Here is a 14,381-nt window from a genome sequence, read left to right on the forward strand (position 1 = left end):
ATGTAGAGGTTAACCCAGGCCCTGTAGCCCCCAGTTCCATTCCTATTCCCCAGGCGCTATCATTTGTTGACTTCTGTAACCGTAAAAGCCTTGGTTTCATGCATGTTAACATCAGAAGCCTCCTCCCTAAGTTTGTTTTATTCACTGCTTTAGCACACTCCGCCAACCCTGATGTACTAGCCATGTCTGAATCCTGGCTTAGAAGGCCACCAAAAATTCAGAAATTTCCATCCCCAACTACAACATTTTCCAAGACAGAACTGCCAACGGGGGTGGAGTTGCAATCTATTGCAGAGACAGTCTGCAAAGTTCTGTCATGCTATCCAGGTCTGTGCCCAAACAGTTCGAGCTACAACTTTTAAAAATCCACCTTTCCAGAAATAAGTCTCTCACTGTTGCCACTTGATATAGAAGTTAAATAAAGGTAAAACATATTTATATATATATATTATATATATATATATATATATATATATATATATATATATATATACATGATGTCCAATAACACTCAAATGGACAGCAGATCATTGAAAGCTTATGGCAAATGTCATATGTCAAATGGCTAATGCCAAGTGTCACACAGCAAAAATCCAAAAGATGGCGAGCGAGCTCCACAGTAAATTTTCATACTGCAAATGCACATCAAATCAAGACCCAAGGGTGAAATTTAGAACATTTGAAAACAAAATAAAAAATGTATCACCCTCTCAAAAAGTGCTTTCTGGACCGTTTTTTGACATTCTTTTTGACAATTATACATGTATAAGAACTGTATGAACATACCTTTGTCATATTTTATTGTCATTTTTTAAAAACTTGTTCATAAGGCATATGTTTTGTCCATTTGCAATATGATTTCATAGGAAGTCAAAAGTCAAAATTCAGTGAACCATTGCCAAATGCCATAAGAAATGTCCAAATGCAATATGAAAGTATTGAAAGTGGCAAATCAGGATGTTATGTCCATTTTCCATGTACGATCATAGGAAGTCGGTTTCCAAACCCAAAAGTTAGTGAACTATGTTAAGCCATGAATCAACCTAGATGGTCTATTTGTCATGTATGATGAATCTGTTGTTTTTTAACAATTTTTGGAAAAGTGTTCAAAATAACCAGGGGCGCCCCCTATTGGGTGGGCCCGGGTGGAGGGTGCTCCCTACCCAACCATAGACCCCTTGCTACCCCCTTAAGGCATTAAAAAACATTTTTAAAATATGCTCCTGGGAACCCATTCCAATCACCAGGTGCACGGCTGTCCATTTGCAATATGCTTCAATGGGTATTTACATCACGAATTTGACATGCTCAAAAATACTGTTAACCTCTTGCTTCTACTTGGGACGCTTGCGTCCCAACTAGAGCTCTGGAAATGCAAATGCGCTACGCTAAATGCTAATAGTATTAGTTAAAACTCAAAAGTTCATTAAAATACACATGCAGGGTATCAAATTAAAGCTACACTCGTTGTGAATCCAGGCAACAAGTCAGATTTTTAAAATGCTTTTCGGCGACAGCATGAGAAGCTATTATCTGATAGCATGCACCAATACACTACAACACAAAAGCACAGCAGGGGACGTAAACAAAATAATTAGCATTTCGGCGTTACACAAACCGCACAATAAAATTTAAAACAGTCATTACCTTTCACCATCTTCTTTGTTGGCACTCCTAGATGTCCCATAAACACTATTGGGTCTTTATTTTGATTAAATCGGGCCATATAAAGCCAAGATATCGTTATATGTAGACTGTGTGATAAACAAAAAAAACAGCAATTTCACAACGTAACGTCATTTTTTAAAATTCAAAAAGTAGACGATAAACTTTCACAAAACACTTCGTTTGTAATGCTACTTTAGGTATTAGTAAACGTTAATAAGCGATAAAAATCATCCGTAGGCGATGTAAAAATCATTAGCTGTCGTCTTGGAAAAAATTTCACGAGAGAGCTCTTCCAGAATGATCTGGGCGGAGACTGGAGGTAAGTGGTGCCCCTGTTTCGGTTCAACCAAGAATCAAAGATGATTCAATTCACAAGACTCTAGACAACATGGGGATGCTGTGGGAGTTGAATGCTCGGTCTTATCTAATTCGGCTCACTGTTAACAATTGCTGGAAGTGGCGCAAGGATATTTATTTCCATTTTCTGTGATCAGGTTTTCCTGCGCTTTCCGATGTAACGCACGTTATGTTATAGCCACAGTTGTGATTTAACCAGTTTTAAAAACGTCCGAGGGTTTCCTATCCACACATTCTAACCATATGAACGTACTATATTCCTGGCATGAGTAGCAGGGCGCTGAAATGTTGCGCGATTTTTAACAAAATGTTCAAAAAAGTAGAGGGTAGGAGCAACAGGTTAAGATAGTATAACAGATCTGATTTGGCAGGCGAAAACCTGAGAAAAATCCATTCAGGAAGTAGGATTTATTTTGTTTGTTGTAGTTTTCTAATCAATGCCATTACAGTATCCATTAATTTAGGACTCAAATTGAAGTTCCTATGCCTTCCAGTAGATGTCAACAGTCTTTAGAAATTGTTTCAGGCTTGTATTCTGAAAAATGAGGGAGTAAGAGCAGTCTGAATGAGTGGACCCTGCCATGTCAGAGCTTTTTCATGCGCACGACCGAGAGAGTGCCTTTCTTGTTTACCTTTTATATTGACGATGTTATTGTCCGGTTGAAATATTATAGATTATTTAGGCTAAAAACAACCTGAGGATTAATTATGAACATTGTTTGAAATGTTTCTATGAACTTTATGGATACTATTTTGATTTTTTGTCTGCCTGTTGTGACTGTGTTTGAGCCTGTGGATTACTGAAGAAAACACACAAACAAAATGGAGGTTTTTGGATATAAAGAGACTTTATCGAACAAAAAGAACATTTATTGAATAAATTAATGTATTCTGAGTGCAGCCATATGAAGATCATCAAAGGTAAGTGATAAATTGTATCTCTATTTCTGACTTGTGTAACTCTTCTACTTTGCTGGTTACTGTTTGTAATGATTTGTTTGCTGGGCTATGTTCTCAAATAATCGTAAGGTATGTTTGTTGTCCCGTAAGGGAGATGTTGTTATCCTAGCACCACACGACCAGGAATCTGACCTCCTCCCTATAGGCTGTCTCGTCGTTGTCGGTGATCAGGCCTACCACTGTTATGTCATCGGCAAACTTAATGATGGTGTTGGAGTCGTGCCTGGCCATGCAGTCATGAGTGAACAGGGAGTACAGGAGGGGACTGAGCAAGCACCCCTGAGGGGCCCCTGTGTTGAGGATCAGAGTGGTGGATGTGTTCCTGACCCTCGCCACCTGGGGGCGGAACGTCAGGAAGTCCAGGATCCAGTTGCAGAGGGAGGTGTTTAGTTCCATGGTCCTTAGCTTGTGATGAGCTTTGAGGGCACTATGGTGTTGAAAGCTGAGCTCTAGTCAATGAATAGCATTCTCACATAGGTGTTCCTTTTGTCCAGGTGGGAAAGGGTAGTGTGGAGTGCATTAAATACTGTTTAAAGGTCTTACCCACATCGGCTGCGGAGATCATGATCCCACAGTCTCCCGGAACAGCTGGTGCTCTCATGCATGTTTCAGTGTAATTTGCCTCGAAGCGAGCATAGAAGTAGTTTAGCTCTGCTTCCCTTTGTAGTCTGTAATGGTTTGCAAGCACTGCCACATCCGACGAGTGTCAGAGCCGGTGTAGTACGATTCGATCTTAGTCCTGTATTGACGCTTTGCCTGTTTGATGGTTCGTCTGAGGGCATAGCAGGATTTCTTATAAGTTTCCGGGTTAGAGTCCCACTCCTTGAAAGTGGCAGTTCTACCCTTTAGCTCAGTGCGGATTTTGCCTGTAATCCATAGCTTCTGGTTGGGGTACGTACGTAGGGTCACTGTGGGGACGACGTCATCTATGCACTTGAAGCCAATTACTTATGTGGTGTACTCCTCAATGCCATTGGAGGAATCCCGGAACATATTACAGTCTGCGCTAGCAAAACAGTCCTGTGGCTTAGCATCTGCTTCATCCAACCACTTTTTTATTGATCTAGTCACTGGTGCTTCCTGCTTTCATTTTTGCTTGTAAGCAGGAATCAGGAGGATATAATTACGGTCAGATTTGCCAAATGGGGGGCAAGCAAGAGATGTGTATGCGTCTGTGTGTTTTATTCTCCAAAGAAGATCAATTCTAATGGTTGTCCTTCTGGAAGGTTCTCCCATCTCCACAGAGGAGGATGGAGCCAGGTTTCCTCCAGACGTGACACTTGGCATTCAGGCCAAAGAGTTTAATCTTGGTTTCATCCGACCAGAGAATATTGTTGGTCATGGTGTAAGAGTCTTTAGGTGCCTTTTGGCAAACTCCAAGCGGGCTGTCATGTGCTTTTTACTGAGGAGGAGGTTCCGCCTGGCCACTTTACCATAAAGGCCTGATTGGTGGAGTGCTGCAGAGATAGTTGTCCTTCTGGAAGATCTCCCATCTCCACAGAGGAACTCTGGAGCTCTGTCAGAGTGACCATTGAGTTCTTGGTCACCTCCCTGAGCAAGGCTCTTCTCCTCCAATTTCTGAGTTTGGCCGGGTGGCCAGCTCTAGGAAGAGTCTTGGTGTTCCACACTTATTCCATTTAAGAATGATGGAGGCCACTGTCTTCTTGGAGACCTTCAATGCTGTAGACATTTTTTGGTACCCTTCACCAGATCTGTGCCTCAACACAATCCTGTCTCAGAGCTCTACGGACAATTCCTTTGACCTCATGGCTTCGTTTTTGCTCGGACATGCGCTGTCAACTGTGGGACCTTATATAGACAGGTGTGTGCCTTTCCAAATCATGTCTAATTAATTTAATTTACTATAGGTGGATTCCAATCAAGTTGTAAAAACATCTTAAGGATGGTCAATGGAAACAGGATGCACCTGAGCTCAATTTCGAGTCTCATTTCAGTTTTTTCTAAAGGCCTGTTTTTCGGATTGTCATTATGGGGTATTGTGTGTAGATTTATTAGTAAAAATAAGTCTGTAATGTAACAAAATGTGGATAAAGTCAAGGGATCTGAATACTTTAAAAATGCACTGTATATAGGGAATAGAGTGGCATTTGGGACCCATACCTGATTACTGGAAAGACCTTAATCCAAACCATACAGTTTATGTGCTAAAATAAGGTCCTTTGAACAAATATATTAAAATAATAACCAACAGGGACCGAAATAAACTGCAGCCTTGAAGCAAGTCTTGTTTCAGACACAGAGCAGAATGGAATGTTGGGTTTATCAGGGTGGAAAATATAGCGGCCTGTATGTATGTGTAGCTGAGAGGGAGTGGGAACTGGGAACGGCTGCAATTGAGTGACCTACACACAGAACACAAGGCCCTCAGTCCCACGTTGAGAAACGCAACTGAACTAAGAAATAGAGTCGCACGGCTATTTTCCTACTGAGTTAGTTGGTGACGAGCAGGCGGCCCTGTGTCGAGTGTGTCGAGTGTGTGACTGACAGTAAAAGAGATTATGAGATTCTATGCATGTTAAACTAAAACTACATGTAAATGGGTCTGTGCGTGACATGTGTAGGCTGTGTGTCAGTATGTAGTTGTATGTGTGTGCGTGCACGTGTACCTTGGCTCAATGCCTTGGTAAACTTCGCACGAGAGAGAGGGGGAAGAAAACAGGCCAACGTCCTGTCATTTTTTCTTATAACTTTCCGACGTACATTTATAAAGTCGGGTATTCATCTGGTTCTAAGGTCCCTCCGAGTCTTCCCCCTTCTGAGCCGCTTCTGCTCCCAAACCCAACTACAGACTGCGGTTCCTCGTTGTGTCTGTAATGTTTACACATCAAATTATGTGTCTCCTTTCAACACTGGACGGAATGTCAGTTCCTGACATAATTCCTTTGAAGTTTTTATTTGGAATCACTGACCTGACTGGTGTACAGGATTTGTTTTGTTTATTTACTTTTGTCTATATTTCTATGTACTAATTAAATGTTATACTCTCTGAGGTGAGTCATACTGTCTCCCACATGTGAACGATCCCCTTCACAGTTGAAAGTAAAAGTCCTTTTGATCCTGAAGGACAATAGCCTGAGTGCCAGTATGTTTGTGCTATAATGCCAACTCCTCGTCCCTCATTGTCAAGCATAAGGAGTTGGCAAGGGAGCAGAAACAGACTGGGACCCAGGCAAGAAGGATATAATTCCAAGGGAAAGAACAATTAATGTGATTACATGCCCACTACCTGTGATGAGGTGTCTTATAAGAACACAAGAGAGAGAGAGAGAGAGGATAATAAGTAAACTTGACTTGAAGCGTGTGATTCTGACTCACATGGTGAAGTTGGAGATGAATGCAGCAGAGGGCAGGTCCACCTCAAAGGCTGCCTCCTTGGTGACAGGTAGCTGGTTCCACACAGAGCTTTGGATTGTGGTGTGGGCATAGCGAGACACGACAGAACACCTCACATGGTAGTCTGTCACCTTCAGCTGTGAACACACAAGACACACCAAACCTTCAGCAACTAACATGTACATTTGATCTGATGAAATCTTTATATAGCTACCCTAGTAGAAAACCAATAGTGAACTCATGAGGAGCTTTGAACTTCTTGGTGTAATGGCTGTTTGACTGACAGTTGAGAAGACCCAGGTTTGAGTCCGGGTCGGGCTCTTTTGGAATTGGAAATCCAACTATTACTGGGATTTTTACCCTGGCTTCAGTGGCTTGACAAGTTTAAACAAATGATACAAAGCCACACTCTGCAAGATATCCCTCCCACCCCCTTGTTTACTTGGCTAATTCTGGGCCCTGCTGAGACCAATCTGGTCAGCTGGGCCACATTACTGCTAGGCCAGGACACAGACAGACAGACAGACAGGTTTCTCGTTACTCACTGCTATCAAAGACAAGCTTTCTGACACATCAGAGACCTATCAATTTAGAGTAATAATGGATGATTTATATTCTGTCACTGGCAACATTCAAAGCATCAAATAAAGTGTTGCCTCCATTGAGCACTGTAGGGTTTCTTACTATGTGTGGCACACAGGTTATAACTACAGATTGCAATGAGAGTGATAGGTAGATCTTCACTTGCTGCATGACTTTTTCCTAACCTAATACTAGTGCCTTTAATCATCATGTTGCTATACATTTCCTGATGTGGCCTTGTTTTAGATTTGGTTAATTAATAAACTTTAATTCAAATATGAGTTGGTTCAGGGTTGGGTTTGATGTGGGTGTCTCTTGTGTGTGTTCGCAGGTGGGAAGCGTAAGCCAAATTATTTAACCAATTAGCTTCAGCTGGCTGGTGTGCTACCGTGGCAAAGTTGTTTTGACTTTGAATAGCCTAGCTCTGGGGATAGATAGGGACAGTCAATGAACTACGCAATGTAAATGGGACAACATTTTCATGTTGCACATTTTTCAGTTGTCTCATTAAATGCTTTTGACATTCGAATATGCATTTCTACAATTTGCAGGTGGTTTGAGATTTTCAAGTCATTGTTATTTGTCGATATTGACCTTTTAAAATATTGTCCCATGTACAGTGTGTAATTTACTGATGGTCCCTCACTAGCCCATAGGAATATTTATTGGGTGCTGCCAGCTGTGAGCAGGTCGGCAGGATTAAAACAAACCCAACCAATAGAAAACTGTTATGAGACAATTCATTGCGTGACATAAAATGTTTCCCTATCATCTCGCAAATCTCAGTTTTGACAAGACTGACTTTATGACCAAAATTATCCTATTTTACACTTTGTAGTCAATTTTGACACTATTTTCAAAAAGAAAAGTTGTTTCCACGTAATTACGTTGAACCAATGTGGAGTAGCATGGGGCGTTGAGAAAAATGTTTTAAAGCATAATTTCTGCAACTCTACAAATGTTTCCATGGGGCAGAGAAAACATTTTGCAGTTTTAAAACTAATTTCAGGCAATTCTATTCATTTTGCCATGGGTCTGAGAGAAAGAAATTCAGTTTTAAAGCATATTTAATACAAATTTAAACATTTTCCTATGAGATGGAGAGAAAATGTTGCACTTTCAAAGCTAATTTCCTGCAGTTCTTCACATTATGCCATGGGACGGAGAGAACATTTAGCAGTTTTAAAGCCATCTATAAAATGTTGCTGACAAGGGCTAGTGGTGGAAAAAGTACTCAATTAATATACTTGAGTAAAAGATACCATAATAGAATATGACTCAAGTTAAATTGAAAATCACCCAGTAAAATACTACTTCGGTAAAAGTCTAAAAGTATTTGGTTTTAAATATACTCAAGTATCAAAAGTAAATGGAACTGTTAAAATATACTTATAAATATCAAAAGTCAAAGTAAAATGATAAATTCCTTATATTAAGCAAACCAGATGGAACAATTACATTTTTCCATTTACAGATAGCCAGGGGTACACTCCAACACTCAGACATAATTTACAAATGAAACATTTGTGTTAAGTGAGTCTGCCTGATCAGAGGCAGTAGGGATGACCAGGGAGGTTCTCTTGATAAGTACGTGAATTGGACCATTTTCCTGTCAAATTGTAACGAGTACTTTTGGGTGTATGAAGTAAAAAGTACATTATTTTCCTTAGGAAAGTAAAAGTTGGCAAAAATATAAATAGTAAAGTGAAGTCCAGATACTCCAAAAAAACTACTTAAGTAATACTTTAAAGTATTTTTTACTTAAGTACATTACATCACTGGCTAATTGAGTGACTGTCAGCAGGCATGTAGCTACTTTTTTGGTGGGAAGACTCAATTTACTGATGAGTTTTCCTCTTGTTATATGTCACTCACTGACAGTCACTCAATTACCCGGTTAGTAAAAAATAAAAATGGATTGGTAAATTAGTCTAGTTAGTCTAGCCAGCAACAGTATCTACAGTAAACTTGTAATAATCGTGGCCGAATTATCAACCTGGCAGGCAGGGCACGTGCCCAAGGGCCTTGACCTCCAGGGGGCCCCATTGATTTTGTTAGTCACGCAGGGCCCTAAGCCGCCACTTTTGTCACTAGCCAGATATCCCTGATTTGAATGTTTTGTTTTGCTTATGACTCATTCCACTGGGACTGGGTCATGAACAACAGGCTGTTTCATGTAGCTCATACTCACCACAGATTTAGCTGCTTTGCTCTGGCGTCTCACTCTCTGGAGAGAAAATAACAGAGAGAAAGTTAATAAAAGTGTAATGAATCCTAACTATAGGATTGAGCGCAGCAGTAAGGAACATTTATTCACACCAGTGCCCTGACAGTAACAGATTTCTGGAGTCCTGTAGTTTGGAAAAATGTAATCAAAACAAGCTGATGTCCTCTGAACATTGTGCAAAGCTTTAAAATCTTAATAGATTCATAAAAGCTTGCTTAGTAGTGACTTAAGACCACAGAGTTGCCCTAAAGCCATCATTATTTCAAAATGTATAAGCTTCCACACAATTTTCTATCACTGTATGGGAAAGAAGATGATTTAAAATGTAAGTTAGTACATTTAGGTCCTTATCTACGATAATAAGTTGTATTAAAGAGGAGAACTTGACTTAGAAAAATGACAACATTCTAACAAGGATTACCTTACAAAATCCCTTCCTTTTAAATTAATCTCCAGAATCTATGTGTGGTGTTGGGTCAATATTTCTGTGTCAAAATAAGATGAATCGAAGCTATTCATGAATGAAGGGGTAACTTTAAATAAATGCTTTCACTGTACACAGAGGTGCAGGTTCGGTTTCAAATGTTCATTTAGATCACAAATCATTGTTGTGTCAATACTTTACCACATATCCAAGATATACAACACAATCAAATACCTTTAAAGAGAGGAAAACATTTTAATTTGCAGGCCGGGGTTCATTCTTCAGTGACAATTTTAATATACATTTTAGGTGAAATAGAAACTTTATTTTAAATTAATGTAAATGTAGGCTATATTATGTGTTACTATGTTTATTTAGTTTCCATTTCATAATCGTATTCACAACTGCCATATGCAGAGCCTTCAGAAAGTACTCACAACCTTTGACTTTTTCCACATTTTGTTGTGTTACAGCCTGAACTTAAAATGGAATAAATTGAGATTTTGTGCCAATGGCCTACACACAATACCCCATTATGTCAAAGTGGAATTACACTACATTACCAAAAGTATGTGGACACCTGCTCGTCGAACATCTCATTCCAAAATCATCGGCATTAATATGGAGTTTGTCCCCTCTTTGCTGCTATAACAGCCTCCACTCTACTGTGAAGACTTTCCACTAGATGTTGAAACATTTCTGCGGGGACTTTGGGTGATTAGGCCTGACTGGCAGTCGGCGTTCCAATTCATCCCAATGGTGTTAAATGGGGTTGAGGTCAGGTCTCTGTGCAGGCCAGTCAAGTTCTTCCACACTGATCTCGACAAACCATTTCTGTATAGACCTCGCGTTGTGCACGCGGGCATTGTCATGCTGAAACAGGAAAGGGCCTTCCCCAAACTGTTGCCACAAAGTTGGAAGCACAGAATCTTCTAGAATGTCATTGTATGCTGTAGCGTGAAGGTTTCCCTTCACTTGAACTAAGGGGCCTAGCTCGAACATGAAAAACAGCCTCAGACCATTATTCCTCCTCCACCAAACTTTACAGTTGGTTCCATGCATTGGGGCAGGTAGCTTTCTCCTGGCATTCACCAAACCCAGATTAGTCCGTTGCACTGCCAGATGGTGAAGCGTGATTCATCACTCCAGAGAACGCATTTCGACTGCTTCAGAGTCCAATGGCGATGAGCTTTGCACCACTCCAGCCGACGCTTGGTGATCGTAGGCTTGAGTGCGTCTGCTCGGCCATGGAAACCCATTTCATGAAGGTCCCGACTAACAGTTTTTGTGCTGACGTTGCTTCCAGAGGCAGTTTGGAACTCGGTAGTGAGTGTTGCAACTGAGGACAGATGATTTTTAAATGTTACGCACTTTTGCACTCGGCGGTACTGTTATGTGAGCTTGTGAAGCCTAGACGTTTCCACTTAACAATAAAAACACTTACAGTTCACTGGGTCAGCTCTAGCAGGGCAAAAATTTGACAAACTGACATCCAATGACTGTGCCACGTTGAAAGTCACTGAGCTCTTCAGTAAGGCCATTCTACTGCCAATGTTTGTCTATGGAGCTTGCATGGCTGTGTGCTCAATTGTCAGCAACAGGTGTGCCTGAAATAGCCAAATCCAATAATTTGATGGGGAGTCCACATACTTTTGTATATATAGTGTATGTTTTGTGACATTTTTTACAAATTAAATGAATTTGTCTTGAGTCATTAAGTATTCAACCCCTTTGTTATGGCAAGCCTAAATATGTTCAGGAGTAAATATTATGCTTATCTAGTCACGTAATAAGTTGCATTGACTCACTCTGTGTGCAATAATAGTGTTTAACATGATTTTTGAATGACTACCTCATCTTTGTACCCCGGTGAATTTCAAACAACGATTCAACAACAAAGACCAGGGAGGTTTTCCAATGCCTCGCAAAGAAGGTCACATATTGGTAGACGGTAACAACAAAAAATTAAACTGAAATGGAATCTTCCTTTCAGCATGGAAAGTTATTTATTACACTTTGTCACTACAGAGATACAGGCATCCTTTCTAACTCAGTTGCTGGAGAGGAAGAAAACCACTCAGTTATTTCACCATGAGGCCAATGGTGACTTTAAAATAGTTACAGAGTTGAATGGCTGTGATAGGAGAAAACTGAGGATGGATCAACAACATTGTAGTTACTCCATACATCCTGTTTGCAATAAGGCAGGAAATGAACTTGTCCTGAATACAAAGCATTATATTTGGGGCTAATCCAACAAAACAAATCACTGAAATGGAGTAGAGCTGCGCACAGGCAAAATCCTAAAGGAAAACCTGCTTCAGTCTATATTCCAACAGACACTGGGAGACAAATTCACCTTCAGCAGGACAATAACCTAAAACACAAGGCCAAATACACACTGGAGTTGCTTCCCAAGACGACATTGAATGTTCCTGAGTGGCCTTGTTACAGTTGGACTTTAATCGTATTGAAAATCTATGGCAAGACTTGAAAATGGACTTGAAACAACCAACCTGATAGAGCTTGAATATTTTTTAAATGAATAATGTGCAAATATTGTACAATTCAGGTGTGCAAACCACTTAGAGACTTACCCAGAAAAGCTCACATGTCTAATCGATGCCAAAGGTGATTCTAACATGTATTGATTCAGGGGTGTGAATACTTATGTAAATGAGACATTTCTGTAATTCTTTTTCAATACATTTGCATAACAATTCTATAAACATGTTTTCATTTTGTCATTTTGGGTATTGTGTGTAGATGGGTTAGAAAATATATATTTAATCTATTTTTAATGTCGGCAGTAACACAACAAAATGTGGAATAAGTCAAGGGTATGAATACTTTCTGAAGGAACTGTATCCCAAAGTAATGTGCAGTAAAGTTACACCCTCACTCGAGTAGAAAAAATACATATTGAGTGCAAAAAGGAATGTAGCGTAGTATAAGGGGGAAAGCTGACCATGGATCAATTACGAAGAAAAAAAACATGATTTTTGAGGCTGTCTTGACTGAGTAGCATGTTTTTCAAGAGTTTCCTATATTAATTCAGTCCCATGGAAATATAAATTAATTTCCAATATTAGTCCAGTCCCATAGGAATATACAATAATTCTCACCTGTAAAAGTATGCCTTTTGCACCCTGGTGTGCTCCAAATTCCTCTGAAAATCCCCGCTGGACTGAGATGATGATGAAAAAGAAAATACAACGGATTTTTAAATCCACTTTCCCCATGATCATATACTTTTGTCTCCGAGGTGAAAAACGTTATGTTGCCAGTGGTCTCACTTTGCCAGTTAGTGAGAGAGATCCAGTGCGTATACACAGCACGCGGTAGGAGTACAATCTCACATATTACACAAGTTAGTTTTGCAAGGGGCAGTCGACTCGTTCCCCTCCCTCCACTTTATTTTAATCGTTTTGTAACCTATGAAAAAATAACCGAAAATAAGTTGAAGTATAATTTATAACTGACAGATATTCAGATGAAAACTCAAAAGAAAATCAGTGGGCGCAAAGATGCAAGAGTTGAGTTCGGTAGGGTATCCTCGAGTGTACATAACTGGATATTTCGCGCACTGTTGCCACCAGCAGCATGAGAAGAAATGACAAATTATTAACCCATGAATGTCGACAGTTTGACAGAAAAACATCCCAAACTCTCTGCTCTTGCCCCTTTCTCAATTCCACAATGGGACCCTATAAAGGACGCTATACCACCCTGACATACAAATAAATAGGCTACAACATAGGCCGACAAATGTAAAACAAGTATCTTTAATTTTTATAAATGACTATCTGACATCTAGGCTCTAATGAAAGTTTGCATGATCTGTAAAACATTTATAAAAATTGGTGGGGCAATTTATTTTAATTTCACCATTTATTTCATAAATCTAGTTCCACTTATTCAGTACAATAAACTCTTTGTCTTAACTAGTGGTATTGTGTACCATTGTCACAAATGTATTTATTGTCAACAAGTTTTCTTAAAAATATGTAATCGGTAGTGTTGCACATCTAGCCAAGCCAAGAGACTCCTTTAGCAAAGTCACACCGTTTTTCACATCCATCAAGTCCTGTGTGGCTCGGTTGGTAGATCATGGTGCTTGCAACACCAGGGTTGTGGGTTTAATGCCCACCTGGGACCAGTACGGGAAAAAATAATCTAAAATCTACCCACTCACTACTATAAGACCAGAGAGTCTGCTAAAATGTACCCACTCACTACTATAAGACCAGAGCTCTGCTAAAATGTACCCACTCACTACTATAAGACCAGAGAGTCTGCTAAAATGTACCCACTCACTACTATAAGACCAGAGAGTCTGCTAAAATGTACCCACTCACTACTATAAGACCAGAGAGTCAGCTAAAATGTACCCACTCACTACTATAAGACCAGAGACTCTGCTAAAATGTAGCCACTCACTACTATAAGACCAGAGTCTGCTAAAATGTACCCACTCACTACTATAAGACCAGAGAGTCTGCTAAAATGTACCCACTCACTACTATAAGACCAGAGAGTCTGCTAAAATGTACCCACTCACTACTATAAGACCAGAGAGTCTGCTAAAATGTACCCACTCACTACTATAAGACCAGAGAGTCTGCTAAAATGTACCCACTCACTACTATAAGACCAGAGAGTCTGCTAAAATGTACCCACTCACTACTATAAGACCAGAGAGTCTGCTAAAATGTACCCACTCACTACTATAAGACCAGAGAGTCTGCTAAAATGTACCCACTCACTACTATAAGACCAGAGAGTCTGCTAAAATGTACCCACTCACTA

At 39.9% G+C, this 14,381-nt stretch overlaps 1 protein-coding gene across 1 annotated transcript in view; it reads right to left on the reverse strand.

The window, feature by feature from the left end:
* LOC115132457 (inter-alpha-trypsin inhibitor heavy chain H6-like) overlaps positions 1–14,116 on the reverse strand; it is a 31,750-nt gene extending 17,634 nt beyond the window's left edge. Inside the window, 3 exon segments of the mRNA XM_029665129.2 lie at positions 6,322–6,476; positions 9,113–9,148; positions 12,698–14,116. Of these exon segments, the coding sequence (XP_029520989.2) occupies positions 6,322–6,476; positions 9,113–9,148; positions 12,698–12,820 (314 nt within the window). The 5' untranslated portion in view covers positions 12,821–14,116.
* Between the last annotated feature and the right edge of the window lie 265 nt (positions 14,117–14,381).

Source organism: Oncorhynchus nerka, linkage group LG7 (genome assembly GCF_034236695.1).
Source record: "Oncorhynchus nerka isolate Pitt River linkage group LG7, Oner_Uvic_2.0, whole genome shotgun sequence".
Lineage (NCBI taxonomy): Eukaryota > Metazoa > Chordata > Actinopteri > Salmoniformes > Salmonidae > Oncorhynchus > Oncorhynchus nerka.